Source organism: Gopherus flavomarginatus, chromosome 24 (assembly GCF_025201925.1).
Source record: "Gopherus flavomarginatus isolate rGopFla2 chromosome 24, rGopFla2.mat.asm, whole genome shotgun sequence".
NCBI classification, from domain to species: Eukaryota; Metazoa; Chordata; order Testudines; family Testudinidae; genus Gopherus; species Gopherus flavomarginatus.
This window is the reverse complement of record NC_066640.1, coordinates 7171469-7191657: the sequence shown is the minus strand read 5'-3', so window position 1 is coordinate 7191657 and position 20189 is coordinate 7171469. Positions and strand designations below refer to the sequence as shown.

Below are 20189 nucleotides of genomic sequence, written 5' to 3'. Positions count from 1 at the left end.
AGTGATGGATCCCGGCCGGCAGGGGGCGCCGTGGGGCGGGTGGTGCAGGGCGCGTCTCGGCCGGCAGGGGGCGCCGCGGGGCGGGTGGGCCGAGGTGGCAGCAGAGCGGGTCCCGGCCGGCAGGGGGCGCCGTGGGGCGGGTGGCGCAGGGCGCACCGCGGGTCGGGTGGCCCGGGGCGGCGCAGGGCGGGTCCCGGCCGGCAGGGGGCGCCGCGGGGCGGGTGACCCGGGGCGGCGCAGGGCGGGTCCCGGCCGGCAGGGGGCGCTGCCCCGTAGGTTCCCCCTTTGTTGCCTTTGGCGCCTTCCTCTACAGCAGCGGCTCGGCGGCGGCGCTCTCCTGGCTCGGGCGGCGGCGGGTCTGAGGTGCGCGGCCGGCGGCGCAGGATGGAGATGGAGAAGCGGCTCACGCTGGAGCTGCGGAACAAGAAGCCGGCGGAGGTGAGCGGGGCCGCCCCCGACACGTGTCCCCGGGCGCGAGGGGGGGGGGTGTAGCCGCCTCTGTGGCCGGGGAGCCCCCTCAGGGCGGTGGGGGAGGGGCAGCAGAGGCCCCCCCGGCCGGGCGGCTCCTGCCCCGGTTAGGGCCGCGGGCGGCTTGTCCCGGTCCCGCGTGGGGCGGACGCTCGTGCCGGTGCCGGTGCGTGGCGGGTGTCGCCGTTCCCGGGCTCGCGGCCCCGCGGGTGGCTGGCTCGGGGCACCCCCGGCGGAGCCGGCCCCGCTCGGGGGGCGGCGGCGAGTCGGGGCCCGCGGGGCTGAGATCCGGCGGGCTTGGCGGCGGGTTTCCCGCGAGCGGCCTGTGCTGGGTGCGGGGAAGGAGCCGAGCCGAGCCGCGCACGTGTGCGGAGGGGCCGGGGCTTGTCCCGGCGCGGCATGGCCGGGCCTGCCGTGGGGCTCGGGGCTTTTCTCCAGGAAATCCAGATGGTGACGCCTCCTCCGCGGGGGAGGTGGCCGCTTGCGGGAGGGAGATGAGCGGAGTGTGTGCGGGGCCCATCCGCTGTGGCGGGGGAACTCGTGTTGAAAGGCAGATCCTGTTAACATGGCCGAAGCGTGACTCGCCTGCAGCCCTCGCCGTGCCCGCTGGAGATCCGCGGGGCCTCCCAGGAGCCTGCTTGGGCTTGTGTCCCCCGGGTTCGGGCTTAGACACACACAGTGCCCCAGCACACTAGTACGGAGAAATTCCTCTTCTAGTTTTGATCCTATAGGTATAAAATCAGTTGGAATATAAATATTGTATTTACATTTCAGAGTATAGTATATAGAGTAGTTATAAACAAGTCATTGTATGAACTTTTACTTTGTCCTTCACTAGTGCTTTTTATGTAGCCTGTTGTAAAACTAGGTAAATATTTAGATGTGTTGATGTACCCTCTGGAAGAGCTCCATATATCCCTGCTCTAGAGCATGTCATTTTAAACTCATTTGTAAAACTTGCGTCTGGTGGCCCCTGCCCAGACACATGATGTTTAACCATGTTCTCTCCTGGACAGTGTTAGCAGAGTGCCTTTTCAATTTACCCGAACAGGTTACTCGCCAGTGAGGATGGGGACCTGAAACACACATGTGGCACTCAGACATGTTCGATCTATCCTCAGAGAAGGTTCCATATGTCTCTTGCCCCAGAATTTGGTGTTACTGGGTTAAAAATTAGCCCAGGGCTTTTGTAATTTTTTTTTAACTGGCATTTATTCCTTGAGCAGTGACTGGCCTTTCCCCACTCAGTGTAGCTGTGCACAGAGCTCTTCTCCTATTTGAGAGCTTTATTCAGTAAGCTGCCTCCCCTCTTTTCTCCACATCACCCACATGAATAATCCTGTTGAGTCTCTCTGGCGCACTTCAGCATGTCATGAGTGCTTTGCCTCCTCCCTGTTACCCTTCATGGCCTTTCCTAACTGCACCATGTGTGGCACCTGGCTCCTCTGATGCTTTGATGCCTCCTGTAGTAGTAGACATCACGGTGCCTTTCGAAAACCGGTCACCTGCCTTCCACGAGGCCCGAGCACGGAAGGAGTCGAAGTATGCCCCGCTGGCCGAGACCCTTAGAGCCCAGGGCTACGAAGTTCAGGTACACGCCCTGATCGTGGGAGCCTTGGGCTCATGGGATCCGCACAACGAGCCAGTTCTGAAAGCATGTGGGGTCGGTCGACACTACGCCCGGCTCATGAGACAGCTCATGGTGTCCGACATCATCAGGTGGTCCAGAGACATTTATACTGAACACATCACCAGACACTGCCAATACCACACTGAGTAATTGAGACAACAGACCAGGGAAATAACCCACTTCCTTCCCTGAGGGACCAAGGGACGCACCCCACCCATGTACCTATCCGCTCCACCGATACTGACTTGAACTCCTTATTCATTCCATGGGTGACGAACCTGAGCCTACTCATTCACTGACACTTTAAAAACCCTTGTGCCCCAATCTGGATCTATGCCGGTTATGCGATATGTCTGTATCTTTTCATCCTTGCAAACGATCTCTGTAACCCCCCATTACCCAAGCCTGACCCCAGATGTACAGTACCTTCCCTCTCAACCTGTGTATATTTCATTTCAAACATTTACTTCAATAAAATTTTTATTTCAGGCCTCTTGCCCTGTTCAGAGTTTGTGGTGAGTGTTGGCTGGTTTCATGGACTGCTTGTGAAAATAATATACCAGATGTCTTGTGACATCAAAAATGGATTCCACTGATGCTTGGCAGGGGCAGTTCCTGGTCTCTGATTCAGGGATTTGGCTTTGATGCTTGCCTAGGCTAATACACCCCTTTTCTTTCTTCCATTCCCTCCACTAATTGTTTGCATGTGGTTCAACTGGGTACTTCTTTGAGTTACTGGAGGTTGGGACTATTGTCACCAACGACTGTCTAGGTTAGGAATAAAAACCCCCTTCTTCAGGCTAGGAGTCAGCTCAACTTGATTGTGTCTACATTGGTGTTCAGTGGGGTTTTCAGTTAACACTAGATTCGGTTTTTAACTGCTAAAACGGAGCTAATGGTGTTGAACTGGCTGCATTTTTAGTGGGGTTTTCAATACAGTTAAGTTAGCACTATTGAGCAAACTCATTTCTGGTGCGGGGGTATGACACCCTTTGTGATAGTCTAGATGAGGGCCAAGGTGGCTTGTCACTGGTAAGTGGATGTTTGGCTCCTCAAACCTGGCTTTTGTGGGGTTTCTTAGCTGTTTCACCACCTTGTAAAAATGCTGTCAGTGGGCATTGGGAGTAGCATGGAGTGGGGGTTCAGAGAGAACTGGTGAAGGAATGGGGTAGATCCATGCTCCAGTGTGACGGCTGAGACCCCAGATTTGGTTTTGTTAATACCAGGGGCTTCTTGCAATTTTTCAGATAAAAACATGTTCATGAAATAAAGTGGAGCCAGTATTTTGCTGGGTTTATCCCTGCACTGCGGTGATTGCAATGTCAGGATTGCAGCATTGGGCTAACGTATGGGCAGAAGAAAGGACAAGTGACTGTTCAGTCTTTCACTGAGCAAAAGGAGTGAAATATAAACAATAAAGCAGCAGCATAGATAGGACACATTAATGACTGTCCCGTTATTTGTGTTGTGGCAGCTCCCAGGAGCCCCAGTCATGAACCAGGATTCCACTGTGCTAGGTGTAGTACAAAAATCATTATTGGTACAGTCTCAGCAGCGGTATTGTCATGGCTGGGAATTGCAGGTGAGTGTGCAGGAGGTTTTGGAAGGAACTGAGAGCGAACAAGACTCTGGCAGCTGAAGAGCTGCGTTTGTAGGCTTCTGGAGAAAGAAGAATGAAAACATTGATGGCCTTTAAAGCCCTGGAGGGTATTGAAGTCACTGGGACTGAGTGCAGTAGAGAGCTCGGCAAATCTGCCTTGATGGTGGGACTCCTGGGACTGAGTTCAGCCAGCGAGGAATCATTTGAAATTCCCTAGTTGGTCCCTAGTAAAAAGAGTGGAACAACCTGACCTGCCTGTTGATCTGCAGGAATTCCAGGTGGTGTAACCTGCAATTTGGAAGGGACTTACGGCCTCTTTAAAATCTAGTCTGATTCTCTACTAGGTTTCCCTGTGTTTGGCCAGCCTGTTGGCACTGTGGCTCCCTTCTGGCTAGTCTCAGACCCAGTTCTCTAGAGAGCAGCAGGAGGCTGCTAAACTGTTTCCCCAGTGCTCATTGGGGGCACTTAACTTGAGTTTCCCCTGCACTCTTTCCCCATCTTGTAATGATGCTTTGCTCTAATCCTCTGCTGTAGCCACCCCAATTCTAGTTGGCTGTTGTCCAGGTGTTGGGCTTGTGGCTACACCTTGCAGTCGTAATAGGAGTGGAAGTGAGTTTCCAGGCTACCGAAAGGAGTACGGGGTTCCTGCTGCTCAGCTTACCACCTGAACCCTCAGGGTTGTGAAAATGAACTTTCTCATGTTGAAGGTTGAAGAAGGGATGTCCTGCCCAGTATCCAAGCCCTAGGGATCAAGAGCTGACCCTCCCCCACCTCTGCTTGAGATACTTCTAGGTTATGTGATTCTTCCCTGTCTGGAATTGGAGCAGCTGAAAAATTCACCTTGTGAACTGGGGAAAAGTCAAGCTAGCAGAACAGCGTTTGCTGCTATTACTGTTCTCTATCTAGTGCAAATGAGTTCATGGGGAAAGGAATAAAGAACTCTAACCTTCCTCCCTCGTCTTCCCCAAATGGAACTGAATATGTTTGGGGTGAGAAGGGAGCTGTTCCTATGTGTTTCTTAATATAGGGAAATGTGGAGGTATAAGGTGGACATTGAGTGCTGTGGCTGGGTAGGAGAGATCCTTGCTGTTGGTCTCAAGATGAAATTGCCCTACAAAACTGAGTCCTCCTGCAGTGGGAGGAGTTAAATCTCTTGGGGATGGCTGGTGCAACAGGATATGGGAGTGTCAGCATAAAGAATGGGGATCTCTGGTAATGCCTGATCTCTGGGGAGAGGAGTTGATCTGTATTGCTTTGAGTAACTTCTCCCTTTTCTGTAATCTTAGTCAGTTGCCTTGGCTGTTCTTTCCAACCAGCTGGTTGGCTGATCTTTTGCCTTGCAGGGCTATTGGTGGCTAGCACCTCCTTAGCCAAGCAAGGAATGCTGCCTCCTCCTCTCCCCCCCCCCCCCCGCCTTCTGGTGGGGCCAGTTCAACTGCATTGTTGCTGGAGTGCTTAGACAACACAGCTGACTAGCTGAATCTTGAGCATTGGACTCCTGCATCCTTCAGAAGTGCTTTGTCCTTCATGCCTGGGTTCATGAGTGCTGGCTTGACTTGCTATAAATACCAGGCTTTGCTTATAACAAGGCCTCCCTCTTACCTAGGGACAACCTTGCAGTCTAGGTGACATTTATGTAGGGTCTTGCTCTTTGGCAAGCCAGAGAAATGGTGTGGATCAACTTTAAATAAGGCTAGGAACATAAAGACAATAGTGGGCATTAAATAGGACCTGACTAGGGCTAGACAAAATGCTTTCTAGATGGTGGGATGGCAGGGGAGGCAATAATAGCAGGAACTGGAGTATAAAACGTAAAACCAACTGCAGGGTATCCTGGGTCTCTTACAGACTGAGTATTTTTTTACATTTTGCAGCACATTAGTCATTCATATTCACTCATTACTTCAGTGTTGCAAGCAAAAAAGTGAAACTAAAGTATGTGAAGTGGCAAAGAGGGTGGCTTGTGCTTGCTGCTTGACTCTAAGAAACTCTTCCCACTAGCAATTTTAAAGTTTCTTTAGAAGTGGTTAATGTGCCTGTTAAGAAACTGTCTTTAAATGTCGGGTTAATGTGATCATTCTAAAATGGGTTAAACAGTTTTTCTGGTCAATGTGAACCAAGCAAAACACCTTCAAAGCAACTTTCTGATTGTTGGTTGGTCCACCCAAAAGCTGTAGTTGCTACAGAGGAGGTGGGATTCAAAGGATGAGTTTGGAGAGTGTTTAGTTTTTTAGCCAAGGATGTGACTTTTGGCTGCTTTGAAGAACATGTAGGACAAGAGCCCATTTTGAAAATTGAGCCTGTAACAGCTGCTGTTGGAGTACTGGGACTGAACCCTACTCGTTTCTGGGGTTCTTGCCATGCATGTTTGCCTATCTGACAAGTCATCAGAAGCAGCATGTGTGGCTGTGGGATGCATTTGCATCAATTGAAAGGAGTGGAATTGTTTTAGTGTGGTAAATACTGAGTGTATATGAGGTCTGGGTGTGAGCTGGCCATCTTACAAACTTCATTTAAAAAAAAAAAGTCAGGGCAGAGGAATTGTCATATACCCTACTGTGCTGCTGTGCTCCCCTGCTGGCTGGGGACTAGTGCATAAAGTAGATGGAGAGTATGGCCTTTGAGCTGGGCTGGAAATGCTACTTTAAAAGATTTTCCAGCATAAGGGGGAAATCCAGATGAATGGAAAGATGGGACCCAAAGGGCATTAGTAACTGGATAAAACCTTGTAGTTTCAAATCTGGGTGAAAATAATTGCCATGTGAAAGCTCTTTGGTGCCTTATATGAAATGAGTTGAGATTTCAGTTCTGCTCAGTTTTGATTCCCTTGTTAACATTCACTGCTCAGATGCCACAAATTACCTGGGACACAGAGACGGAACCTTTTTTAGAGATGATCCCACTGTATCTTGGTGACATGGCATAGTGGCAGTGAAGTTTATCACGGCCTGTACTTGAACTGGGGGTAGGACTGTGGTATCTAGGGACTGCCAGTCTGGCACCTTGTACCCACGCTAAGGTAAACTTGGTTTATAAATAGTGGATTACTTGCATACTCCTTTAGCAGGGTGGGTGAGAGGGGTTTATTTGGTATTGGTGCCTTAGACCGGTGCATAATGCTTCAGTCTTACATTGGTCCCACTCAAGAGCTTGATCTTAATCGGTTAATTCAGTAGGTTAATACAAATTGATTTTTAGAGCTGAGAGATTCCAGCAGTTTTAAGTGACAATTATGGCTCCTTGTGCCAGCTGCTGAGTGTTTCTCCTTCCTTCTCTAGGTGAAGGAGCTGGTGCTGGATAACTGCCGCTCGGACGATGGGAAGATTGTCGGCCTTTCCTCAGACTTTGAAAATCTGGAGTTCCTCAGCATGATCAACGTTAATCTGCTGTCTGTCTCCAATCTCCCCAAGCTCAACAAGCTCCGCAAGGTAAAGTAAGGGGTGATGCCAGTTGGACGTGAGGCTGTGAAGCCCTACCATGAGTCTTCTGGCAAATGGAGCAGTAGCTGCTGGCGTTAGAGCTGAGCTTTCCTTATACGATTTCTCCATCCCCTTGTATAGCTGTCCTACTTCCTCGGAGGTATCAGTGCCTGCCTCCTGCTTTCATTCACATGGGTGCTATCATAGCCTCTTGTGGTAGGACGACCCTTGCATCATGACTCATTCTGAGCACCCAAAACTAGAGACCACTTCTGAGGATCTTGGCCTCTTCCCTCAGCCTCATCCATTCACAGGGGCATCATGCTGCTTGGTGCTGCAGTTACCTTGCTACTTTGAAGTGCTGAGCAAAAATCCCTTTGCAAATTGAAGTATGTTAAAGAAATATTTCTTAAAAAGCAGGGAAGGCCTGAAGCCTAAATTAATCTCCCTCTAGCCCATATGCGTGGACCACACTAGAAAAATTCTGTTGCTGGTCCCTGGGTGCTAATAGCTGACTTGGCACCAGTTTAGAAGCCCAGGGATCATCTTCGTCTCAGGCTTTCACGATGATTTCTCAACTCTTGCTGTCCTCAGTGTGTCCCTCTCTACACCTGCAGCTCACCCAGCATGGGAACTTGTTGCTGACACCTGTTGTGGGTGCTGCCTTACATCATTCAGCAGTAAGGGGAAGGGGCCTGAGCCTCACAGGCGCTGCTTTGCTGCACAAAATGTTTATATGGGGGTTAATCAAATAGATGTGGGAGCAATAATCAAGCAGAATGACTGTACAGTCTCATTTAACCATTTAATAATCTTCAGTCCTCGCTTTAGAGGTTGAAGAGGCTATATCTGATGGCGATCACCCTGTGTGCATGTGACCCCAATTTGCTGGAAAGCGTTGTGCTCTTAGCAGATGCTTGTGACTCTGATCCCAGAGCAACACTGCCTTTGGGGCTTACCTCATTGTGCATGGCTGGCTATGCTAGCTTCTTTCTGAAAATTTCCACCACTGCAGACACCTCTGGAGTGGCTGCATGTGGTAGGGTGGGCTGAGTTCCACGGTGGCTGCTGGCATTTTAAGCATTACCATGTTTTCTGTGAAACAATGGTTGAAATGCAGGCAGCTGCCTAGAGTCTTGTCTGCAGTAGCCCTGCCACCAGTGGAGATACAGCGGTGTGAAATCTTCTGGAAGAAAGGATCAGTGTAACCAAGGTTGTAAAGATCCTTGGCCATTTCATATCACTGACCTTGTGCTCTGACTGGTGTAAACACGCCCTTTGTAGCTGAAGTGTTAGTGATTCCCACCCCCACGTCAGGCATGTAGGAGAGTGGAGGAGTAAACCTCACATTATTGCTTTTAACTTGGATTTTTTGGCACTGCTTCTTAACTTGAGGGATTGTTACTAGTGTTCCATGTATGGCCTTGAGTGGGCTCGGTAGAGCTCTCTCCTGACATGATCATTCTGCGGTTTGTGTTGTGGGGGGAGGGTGTCAGAGCTGTATTGGAAAACTGCCCAAATCCCCTGTCCTGCTTCTTTATTTCCCTCCCTTTCCAAACAGCAAATATTCAGGGGGAGGAGAGGGGCTCATGTTTGCCTCCTGTGGGTAACATAATGAAGTTAAAATGGATTCTATATCTGCAATTTATAGGTAGCAAGTTCTAGTGGTTAGAGAATGGGGTTGGGAATCTAGACTCCTGTGTTCTGGTCCATGCTCTGACTCACTCTGTGGCCTTAGAGTCCTTGACTTACCCATCTGCAAAATGGGAATGTTATTCACCTATGTCAAGAGTTGAGAACCTCTATAGCAATGCATCTAAATATTTTCTGGCAGCTGGAGCTGAGCGATAACCGGATCTCCGGTGGCCTTGAAGTTCTAGCAGAGAGGACCCCTAACCTGACCCACTTGAATCTAAGTGGCAACAAGATCAAGGACATCAACACCCTGGAGCCCCTGGTGAGTGAAAGGCCCTGTGCATGGATCTAACTGATAGAGGCTGTTTCCTTTGGGTGTCATGTGGGTGCAGCTGGAGTCAAACAGTCTTGATAACGGTTCCAACAGCACTTCATGGTTCTAATGTGAACTGACGAGTTGCCCGATATCTGGCTGGGCTCCTCTGTCTGGAAAACCAGCAACCAGTTGCTAAAGGAACATGAAATTGGGCTGGATGAGCAAAACTGGATGTAATATGCTCAGTGTCCACCTGGAAAAGGACTGCTAAGGGCTCAGGCGATGTTTGAGGTAGGTGGCACCTGGGTGTGTCGTGGCAATGACTTGCTTGGCCCCCATGAGGGTGTCTGACATCAGCCCTAGGTTTTCTAAGGGGCACATATTACAAAAAATAGTATGCATGAAAGAGTTACTTTACTATAGGTCAGGTAGTGAACTCCTTGCTCCTGGCACATCCTAACGTCTCCCTCATCCCTTTGCTCATAGCAAGTTTACCGGAACGGTCTCCTAATGGCCTAACAATTAATCTTTGCAGAAGAAACTGCCAAATCTGCATAGCCTGGACCTCTTCAACTGCGAGGTGACAATGCTGATCAACTACCGGGAGAGCATGTTTGCCCTTCTGCCCCAGCTCACCTACTTGGATGGGTTTGATGCCGATGACCAGGAGGCACCTGACTCAGACCCTGAAGCAGATGGTGATGGGCTGGATGATGAATATGATGAGAACGGAGAAGGTAAAGGGGGCTTGGAGTGGCTCTCTGTAATTGCCTCCCACCTATTTCACTAGCCACCCCCCACCGACCACCCCAGTTGTGTGAACTCCTTGCCAAAGTCTAATCTTACTTTGGTAATCCCATCTCCCCCAGGCATGAACTGGAAAACCAAACTTGATTTAAACCAGCTGGGTTTGTCAGTTGACATATCTCCCATGCGTAGGTCTGTTCTGTGGGCACAGGGCTTTACCTGATGCCAGTGGGGCTGTTCTGGGTTAGCTGCTTTTTATGAGTTGGCACATCTGTGCCAAAAGCTGTCTGGGTGCATTTCCTGGTTCCTTGTCTCTGGTGTGTTGCTTTGAGCACATTGGTGGGGAACCCACTCATCTCCCTTTGTTGTGGTAGAAGGTGAGGAAGAGGATGACGATGAGGAAGATGAGTTGGATGAGGAAGTCATTGATGACGAAGAGGAGGATGAAGATGATCTGGAAGGTGAAGAGGAAGAAGATGGAGTCGATGATGAGGTGAGGCTATTCTTGTTGGCTTGACATCAGTGTGAGCCTTTGGGGCTGCCTCTTAGTAAATACTTCATCTGTACGCTTGCTGACGAAAATCAGTCCTCCTGAGAAACTTTGTAATCTGGCCAAGTATGTTGTATCCTTGCCTGAGGCTAGTCTCATTCAAGAAAAGAGCTTCCTAGGTAGTCAGCTGCTCTGGGAAGCAATGCCTGGATTCCTAATGCTGTAGGTAGGGATGGTATGAGGGTGGAAACACCTTTCTGTGTTTCCAGGCGGCATTACAATTTCTCTTTGTGCCCACAAGTTCCTGTTCCTGTGGGATGAAGGATGAGGAAGGGGAGCAGGCATCAGGATGCAAGGAGGGGGGCTAATTTTGTTACTTGGCCATTTTGCATTCCTGTGCTGCCAGAGGGCAATGTCCTCTTGAAGAGACATGAATGATTGGAGTGGAAAAGGAATTAATCTCTAGTCACAGGATCTTGGTCCTTGTACAAACACAGATTCTTATTTATTTTTTTTAACTCAAGGAGGAAGAGGATGAGGAGGATGAAGATGATGATGAAGGTGAGGAGGGTGAGTAGATCTAATTCTCCTTACTAAGATGCAGCACTCACAAAGGTAGCATTAACCATCCACTACTCTGATGCGAACAGTCACTGTCTCCTTTTGGGGCCTGAGCAATAGAACTAAGCACTTTTATCTTTTGTGGCAAGGAAGTCTTGTTCCCATCACTGCTAAACCAGGACACTGTCCCACAGCTAAATAAAATGTTAAGTATTGAGGTTGGGAAACAAAGGACACAAGTCAGGAAATTCAGAGTTAGGGCTTTCACTCTGCTACTCAGTGCATCCTGTGTGTTCCATGGGAATGTATTAGTTGCACTAAACATCAGTCCCAAACTGCACATACTGTGGTATTGTGCTCAATATAGCATTAGGAACACTAACTTGAGTTTCCTTACCTTATAGTTTTTCCAGCCATTATGCTGCACTGATTTTTGCATTTGATTTGCACATTTAAGGGAAAAGACCTGGTATGTCTTTAACTGCAGGTGCTTGTTGTTTTAAACCACTATTGGGTGGTGAGATCTGAGTGTGCTAATGTAAACATGCTGAGTGAACATTCAGTGCAGCTAACTCAGACTAAATCCCTCTCAGGCAGAATCCATTTTCCTTCCTCCATGAGCTCTATAAAACAAGCCATGTTTTGTAGCTTCCAGCCTCAGATCCTTGAGTCCCTGTTTCTTTTGCGACTTACGGAGAAATGGCTGACCTGATTTTGCACACTTACCAAAATAAGACTGCTTCGAACTGAGACCAGCCATGAATTTACAGCCCAAGAGAAACTGTTAACACTAGAACTACGTTATATGACCATCCCAAGACATTTAAAACAGTCAGTCGGTATTAATAGTTTGTCAATTGCTAAAAAGCTGATCAGGTAGATTGGCAAAATATCCCAGTTCTGTGTAATTCAGTATAATACTCTGGAAGGAGGAGAGGCTCTAATGGAAGCTCTGCTGTGTTAGCGTTTTTATAAAGTGCTTGTTCTAGGAACTGTGGTTTCTTTTAGACTCTAGCTGGGGTCTTACATCACTCTAGGCAACAAAGCACTGGGCATCTCCTTTCTAACTTTGAAGTAAATTCCCTAGATAGTTGAAGACTGGATCTGGATGGGCTTATGTATAGTTGATTAAAATATTTGTAAGGGTATTTATAGGAAAATGGAGGTTGGCACAACTCTTGAATGACAAATCTCCAAGAATAAGCTTGGTGGAGAGTCTCAGAAGTGGTGATTTTAGGTGTCTCCGTTTTTGGGTGCCCAATTTCACACCTTGAGAAAAGGGACATTAGAGTTCAGGTGCCCACAGTACCTAAATTTGGGCCCTCTGAAGCATCTCAAGAGCACCAAAAAGCACTCGTCATTGGAAAATCTTTCCCAAGGCTTTTGCTTGGTTGCCACGTAAAATGGAACAGTGGGTGGGACTCCATCCAACAGCTGCTGTGATTCTAGTTCATACTTGTTCCCCTGCAAGATGTGTAGCTTAAATAGCCTGTGAAGAGTGAGATCAAATGCTGTTCTGCAAGACTGTGAATAGAATTTAATTCTTCCTCCCTCCCTGCAGACCTTCCACAGGGAGAGAAGAGAAAACGAGATCTAGAGGATGAGGGAGAGGAAGATCCAGAAGATGAAGAGGATGAGGAGGATGACTGATAATCCCAGCGAGCCAATCAGTTTTACGGACTATGACTGTGCTTGTCCTAACCTCCCCATTGTGTCCATGTGAGACTGTAAATCCCCCTCTCCTGGCCCCTCCCCCTTTTGTATGGCTGCAGTGTCCACAATATATTTTTTTAAGACGTAGAATACAGTAGGCGTTCAGGGGAATCTTTCCATACAAGCCTCACTTTCTCACAAGTATTTTATGACCAAAGGCTTTCTCCGTTCTGTGGTTTGCGCAGCATTTTGCAAAAAATAGTTCTCCTAGAGCATCTCATGTCTGAAATCAGCCTTACCACAAGGGACCGAGAGCTCCAACAACCCTTTGCCATCCCACATGACCACAAGAGGCAAATGAACAGTCACCGCCCCAGCATACATGTCCTCAGCCCAGCATTTGAAGAAGCTTTGAGCATTCAGAGCAGCGGATGCAAACTCTGCTCGTGTAAGTGGACTCTGAAAGCAAACAGTCACCTAAGGTGAACTGAAATAACAGTGGTGTGATAGTTGGAGATGCCTGAAGATACTCTAGCGATTGGGGGTGGGGGAAAAGGGCTTGGGTCCCTGAAAGAATCTGCTCTTTGCTGCATCTCAGACCTGTTAGGAGGAACTTTGCAGTAGCCTTGTCTCTTGCTTTCCTATTTCTTTCATAAACTGGAATTTTTTTACCCATTAGCCACTTCTTTGTAGCTTTCAGTTCTTGGATGTCTGCAAAGTAATTATGGTCGGCAGCTGTGAATGTCTTCACTTGCCATAAGGAGGCTTTCTCCACCCCCTGCCAACCTACACCTTCAAGGAAGAATAGGAGACATCAGGCATGGGGATACTGCACTGCTACCAAACTGCATTTTTCACTGTACAGAACACACTCTAACCATTATTACTGTGATACACCTAACTCGGCATTCACCGGGAGACCGTGGTAGCCTAAATATTCTCAGGGTCCTTCTGGCTAGCCAGTAACAGCTCTCAGCGGTGGCCTCAGTTACTAGCCTGGTGCATGTACACCTCCCCTTTTCCTTTTCAGAGTGATGAGAAGTCCAGCTCGTTCCCATTTATGCACTATGTGCTGTGACAGCTGTCTCTTCCCTTTCACCCCAGCCCGTAGCAGTGGAGCCACTGCTTCTCTGACCTGTTTGAGGCATTTTTTTAGAACAAGGAGGTGGAATCCTGCCAAGTGCAACATGGGATTTCTGACCTGTATTCACATGATACATGTTAGTTTCTAAGGAGATCTTTGGCTCCATGGAATCAAAGGGCATTAACCAAACCCTTCAGTATTGAGTGCCTAGTGATCTCTGCTCAGATAGGTTGGTGAGAGCGACGGAGAGCAACTACCTTTAACCAGGTTTATGGGGGTGTTCCCTGAGGCTTTATACTAATGCAGATGCATTGGCACTTAACAGGGTTCTCCCTCAGCCACTGCAGACAAATATGTCATCCCTGAGCAGTTACATGTATTCCTCTTGCAGCAAGAAAAGAAAAATCTCACACCCCTCCTATAAAAGGCAATTTTTGCAAAGGTGCATTGGGTACTGCAGCACATCTGGATTTCTAGCCCTGCCCTTGTCTCTTGCATTGTACAGTAGCTATAACCATTCAAAGATAAACTTCTCCTGTAAAATGCAAACTGAGTAACTTATAAATGCTAAAGGAATTTTAAAAAAAATTCAGAGCAGCAGTTGATATGTTTAATTTTTTCCCTGCATTTTTTCAGCAGATTGTATGGATTTTATATTAGCCTAGTATCTGTCAGGTTTCGATTGGTCAGATTAGTCCCAGAAATAAGGATCTTCACCCCTTTTGTATCTTTTTTTGTTACAAAATTTGGATAAAACTTTTAATAAAGACTTCAGTTTTTAAAAACCTATTGTAATGGATGGTGTGTTCACTGCTCCTTGGGGAAATCAGCACTGAGACACATGGGAGTGTATAGTCCACTCTCTTGCTCAGAGTAGGGTTTTCAGTCCAGGACTCCTCAATCTGGAAGCACAGTTTATGCCCAGTTTATCTTGTGAATGCCAGGGAAGTCAGTGATTACTTTGTCTCTGGTTACCTTTCATAGCTAATAATGTAGGCGTAAGCTCTCTATTGCTCCTTCATGATGTATAAAGATCATCTCAGGCTTAGAAATATGCTTTTTACACTTGAAATAATATGTAGCCTTCATTTATCTCTTTGCTGGAATGGAAGACCTGGTTAAAATCTGGAGGGCTTGTGCTACATTATCAGCTCCATAGGGCAGATGCCCTTAAATTCCATAGGAAGGGGCTGACTTTCAGGTTTATAGAAGGGGATCAGGTTGATTTGGTGGGTAAGCACAATTCCAAATTTCTTTCCAATCCTACTTGGGGGGAGGAGGAGGGATAGCTCAGTGGTTTGCACATTGGCCTGCTAAACCCGGAGTTATGAATTCAATCCTTGAGGGAGCCACTTAGGGATTTGGGGCAAAAATCTGTCTGGGGATTGGTCCTGCTTTAAGCAGGGGGTTGGATTAGATGACCTCTTGAGGTCCCTTCCAACCCTGAGATTCTATGATTGGCTTTTCTGTAGAATCCATGCTTGCCCCACAGCACAATTCCTGCAGAAGCATTTTGCCATGGCCAAGTGCTTAAAGGCACACTGGCCAAGCATGGTGCCTAGACCACTCACACGCCTTCGTAGTCTTGGTTTGTAAGGACCCTTGGTTTCCAATAACCCTGTCTGAGGAATTGTACTCGAGCCCTGCAGCCTACTGCCAGGGCCACTCTGGGTGCAAAGGAAGTTTAGCATCCTAAAATCAGATGGAAAGGCCTTACCAGCTGGATTTCCATCTTCCTCCCTCCCCCATTACAGGGGCAGGGTGGTTCTAGTATACTGCATTGGGCTTTGCTGGCTTTAAACAGTCTGTTCCCCATGCCCCATCATGCTGTTAACAAGGGGAAGTGACTGATCAGACTCCTTGTCTGGGATCTGGAGGGCCCCCAAATCTTGCATGCTGCTCTGGCCAGCCGAGCTACCTTACGGTGTCAGGAGAAGGCCTGGCTGCTACAGCAGAGTGGCAGTGGAGGCAGCACCGGCAACCATGAGTGCTCAGGGACAAAATCAAGTGCTCACACTTACCCAAGAGCAGCAAGGTGAGAAGCAGGTGGCCCTAGGAAGGATGGGCAGACAACCTAGAGTGGTTCCCATGGAATATCCAGGCTTGCGGTGGGGGAGCAAGGAACACACACACTCTTTCTCCCTCCCCCTCCCTCCCTCCAGAGCCATGCTGGGAGGCAGAGGGAAGCCCTGTTTTACCAGCCTCTGCTTCCCCCCTGGCGGTCAGACACCCACGTCCTTCCCTTCCGGTGGTGAACAGGAGAATCTGGCCCTTTGCTAGGGTCACACCATGATCAAGGACACTGCAACTGTCACGCTCTGCTTCCCAGCAATTTGTGCTTTTTGGGGGCTGGGCTTTCCCTTAGCCTGGAAGGTGGGCAGATCTGTGGTGAAGGGTCTAGCCTGGGCTCCAGGGTAGGGGTGGGAGGATGAGGGACCACGAACAATCCCTGGTCTCAACTTTGTTTCCTGCTGCTCTCCAGCACTCGGAGGTGCTTGCCCCTGTCCAGTTTGCTGTGTGGGGCAAAGCTGCTATTGCTGTGTAGATCTTCCCTTCATTGCACCAGCAGGGATGTGGCTGATTCTGGGAACTGGTGGGAAAGGGAGTATGTGGCCTGTCAGATGCCTGGGATGCCGCCTTTGGTTTTTCAATGCAAAGGGAAGGGCCAGTGCTCTTAAATATTTAATTACAGTATTGCCCAGAGGTCCCAAACCAGATCAGGATCCCTGTGTCCTAGGTGCTGTACAGACACGAGACAGTCCCGAGGGCCCTACTGTCTAAATAGATAAAGGTGATAGGTTAAATGGAGGTGCAAGAATGAAAGGGACTTGCCCAAGCTCAGTGCTGCAGCCAGGTCTCCTGGATCCCAGGAAGGGCCTATTCACCAGGCTGCTGCTGCCTCCAGGGAGCTGCTTTTCCTTCCCTGGAGAGATGGTCCCACAGCCTGACTGGTAAGAAGTTCCTCCTGATCTCCAGTGTATTTATTCCTGGATCTGCCCCAAATACCCTTTGCTGTCTGTGGTACCCAGCTCTGTAAGACGCAGGGACGCAGGCATGTCCTCTCCCCTCCCCAGCTGACTTGCTGAAGCTGTTCCCACAATCCAGCCCCTCGGCTCAGCCATGTTACAACTGCACTCTCTCTGGGTGGAGTGTGCCTGGTGCTCCCTCAGCTGTGCATTGACGCAGCCGGCTGCTGTGCTGGCTTCTTGCTGCCTTTGCATTGTGTCAGACCTTCCCTCCTATGTGAATTCCATGGGCGCTGAGGCTGCTCCCCACCCCTGGGCGCTGACTCATGCAGGGTGTAGTTGCCACAAGCAAGGCTGAGGAAGGCTTTGCAGTTGAAGTTGCCTGTACAGAGAGCTGCTGGATGGAGGGGAATTAACCCTTCATGGTCTTGGAGGAACTGCTCCCCACCAGTGCTGGGGTAGGGGGAGTGGTTGCCTACCCCTTCGCTCTGACTAGCCCTGTGTAAGATGACTAGCATTCCCCCTTACCACAATCCCCTAGGACCTACTGTCCAAGTTCCCCTATGGCACTCATCACTGGTATGGGAATGCCTCCCACTAGAGCAGTGGTTCTCAAACTGTGGGGCTGGACCCCAAAGTGGGTCATGACTAGGCACCATTGAAACAGTGTTAGTATTTAATCGGTTAACCAATTAAAGGGAGAGGTGCTGGGGCTGCTCCGGGGCTGGGGGTTAAGGGTTAGGGTGGGTAAGACTAATGCTTAACGGTTTCATATTTTACCTCCCTTGTCACAACCCCATTTTAATGCGGTCGCCCAGGCTGGCTTAGACTTAGACTTGAGCGGTGGGGCTCAGGTTACAGGCCCCCTAGCTGGGGCTGAAGACCATGGGGTTTGACTCCTTCCCTGCCTGGGGTGGTGTGGATCAGGCTTGGCCATGCCGGCACCCAGGGCGATGGGACTTGGGCAGACTCAGGCTGTGGTCCTTCCTCTTGGGGGCATAGCGATTTTTGTTGTCAGAAGGGGGTCACAGTGCAAGGAAGTTTGAGAACCCTGCACTAGTGCATCAAGCAATGTGACCTGCATCCTCTGGCTTGTTTGCTCCTGTCCTCTTTCCCGGGGGAGACTTGGGGGTGTGTACAGTGGTTTGTTTTGGTAGGGTTTTGTTTTGCAATATCTTAATGGTCAACCTCTGTTTATGTTGGAAAAAGCAGGTTGGAGAAATGTGCGTGGCCCAGGCCCCAGCATGCCTGAACAGGGCCTAGAAGCAAGTGGAGAGAGCTGCAGCCAGGTTTGATGTGCTCACGTTAGGCTGTGTTGGTAAGGAGCTAGGCATAGTGTTCTGAGTTAAGGGTTTCCTAAGGGCTGGTTCCATCCTGCCCAGGACTATGGTGTTGCTATGGGCCAGCTGAGTGGGGACAAAGACTGGTATAGGTGATGCCAGAGCATCATTCACCAGGCTAGGACCGAGTCTCCCAACCACTGGGTGATGAGAGCAAGTGTCACTAGCAGACGCAGCTATGTGAGAGCTCAGCGTTGTGGACGTCTCCAGGAGCCTCCTGAATTGACCAAGGGTTGGGGTGAAGCTTCAACCAGGGCCTATGCTACAGCTGCTAACTCTTCAAAGTGCTTTCCTGGTGTGCCCCTCCTCTCCTTCCCCCATTCCCCTGAAGCACCTCTGCCGTGCTCAGGTTGAGCCTGCTGATCTCACCTGAGCTGTGGGGGAAGGATAAGTAGAGCTGGGTACTATCTGCCCAGCTGTGCTGGTTGAGTTCCTGGCAACTGATCGGCTTCACCTACTGAAGACAACAAATATGACCAGAGTCAGAACTGAGCCTTGGGGGGAAAGGCAGGTGGGAGGTGGAGTTGCAGGATGGCGGGCCAGTTTCCATGCTGCAGGTAGCCAAGTATTAAATCCATGTTACAGCTGAGGCCCAGCAAGAGAAACTTCTCCAAGGTCCCCCAGGGCTGGGGCAGACGCTATGGCTACCAGCATCCCTCCTGCATTAGCCTGCCCCTTACCCAGAGGGTGGTGTGTGACTCCAGCAGCTTGGCACAGTCCTCTGTTGAGCATTCACCCTGGGCAGCAGGGGTGGGGGTGGCTTGCCCAGAGCAACATGGGACAGAGGTGGCACTGTTTGCATTTCCCAGCCCCAGTCTGTGGAGTGAAATGTTGCCTGGGCCCCTTCAAGGGACATGCTTTGCTCTGTGGCAAGCGATAACTAGTGGTGTCCCCCAGGGGTCTGTACGGGGCCCAGTGCTAGTCACTATCTTCCTCAATGAGCTGGAAAAAGGGGTGAACAGTGAGGTAGCAAAATTTGCAGATGATCCAAAATTAGTCAGGATAGTTCAGTCTAAAGCAGACTAGGAAGAGCTACAAAAGGATCTCACAAAACTGGGTGACCGGGCAACAAACTGGGAGATGAAATTGAATGATAAATGCAAAGTGATGCACAATGGCAACTGGAATCCCAACTATCCCTATAAAATGATGGGGTCTAAATTAGCTGTTACCATGCAAGCAAGTGTTGGGGAGAGTTTGCTGAAAACAGCCCCTCTGTGTGTGGGGGCAGCTAAAAAAGTTAACAGCATGTTGGGAGGCATAAGGAAAGGGACAGATAAAATATCAGCTTGCCTCTCTCTAAAGCCATGGTAGGCTCTATCTTGAACACAGCCCGCAGAGCGGCTCTCCCCAGCTCAAAAACCATACATTGGAACTGGAAAAGGTACAGAAAAGGGCAACAAAAATGATGACGAGGATGGAACTGCTTCCATATGAGGAGTATTAAGATCTGGCACATTTTAGCTTGGGAAGCAAATGACTAAGGGAGGAGGGCCGTGATTGAGGGAGGCAGATCCTATAAAATCATGCTGGGTGTGGAGAACGTACGTAAGGAAGTGGTATTTACTCCAGCTCCTAACACAAGAACTAGGGGTCGGCAAATGGCATTAATAGGCTGCGAGTTTAAAACAAACAAAAGGAAGTGTTTTTTTTTTTTCATACAAACAGCCAGAGGATGTTGTGAAGGCCAAGACTACCAGGGGTCAAAAAAGAGCTATGTTGATTGGGGGAGGAGGGGAGAGGTCCATCAATGGCTATGGGGCAGGGATGGTGGCTCTAGCCTCTGCTTGCCAGAAGCTGGAATGAGCAACAGGGGATGGATCACTTGGTGATTCTCTGTTCTGTTCAGTCCCTCTGGGACACCTGGCACTGGCCACTGCCCAAAGACAGGACACTGGGCTAGATGAACCATTCGTCTGACCCAGTATGCCCATTCTTATGAATGGTGAACCTAGCACCATGGCTGCTTCCAGGCTGCTCCTGGAGCACTGTGGGTTGGTGGGTGGTAAACAAGAGGCTGGCAGAGAGTAACAGCTGGGGAAAAGGCCATGCACCCTACACCCTGTCTGGGCAGTAAGCTGGTCTTCTGCCTCCTTAGTGTCATGATTGTAAGAGCCGTAGGCCAGGCCCCCCTCCCTCCCCGGGGTGCCTGTAACACACCTGGCATGGGGGGGAGGAGGGGTCACCATCACTACAACTAATTAACAAGTGAGGCCAAACAGCTGCAGCTTCTTTACCCCACCCCTGTGTGAGACTGACACCACCTCTGGCTGGCATTAG

At 49.5% G+C, this 20189-nt stretch overlaps 1 protein-coding gene across 4 annotated transcripts; it reads left to right on the top strand.

The window, feature by feature from the left end:
* The first annotated feature begins 317 nt into the window (after window positions 1-317).
* Window positions 318-14392, top strand: LOC127040360 (acidic leucine-rich nuclear phosphoprotein 32 family member B). Of its 4 annotated transcripts, none has more exons than XM_050934447.1 (7): window positions 318-438; window positions 6977-7126; window positions 8952-9074; window positions 9604-9805; window positions 10193-10308; window positions 10830-10866; window positions 12428-14392. In XM_050934447.1, exons 1-7 carry the CDS (start codon window positions 385-387, stop codon window positions 12514-12516), a joined length of 771 nt encoding a protein of 256 aa, XP_050790404.1. In that variant the 5' UTR covers window positions 318-384; the 3' UTR covers window positions 12517-14392. The 4 variants fall into 4 exon arrangements, with proteins under 4 accessions (XP_050790404.1, XP_050790402.1, XP_050790403.1 ...); XM_050934445.1 differs by having other exon boundaries at window positions 10830-10875; XM_050934446.1 differs by having other exon boundaries at window positions 10190-10308.
* Window positions 14393-20189: the final 5797 nt, after the last annotated feature.

Excerpts from the sequence above, each read along its gene's own strand:
- LOC127040360 (XM_050934444.1), top strand. The coding sequence starts at position 385 with ATGGAGATGGAGAAGCGGCTCACGCTGGAGCTGCGGAACAAGAAGCCG. Across the intron at positions 7,127-8,951 it reads AGCTCAACAAGCTCCGCAAG|CTGGAGCTGAGCGATAACCG; the intron begins GTAAAGTAAGGG and ends ATTTTCTGGCAG. Across the intron at positions 9,806-10,189 it reads ATATGATGAGAACGGAGAAG|AAGGTGAGGAAGAGGATGAC; the intron begins GTAAAGGGGGCT and ends TTGTTGTGGTAG.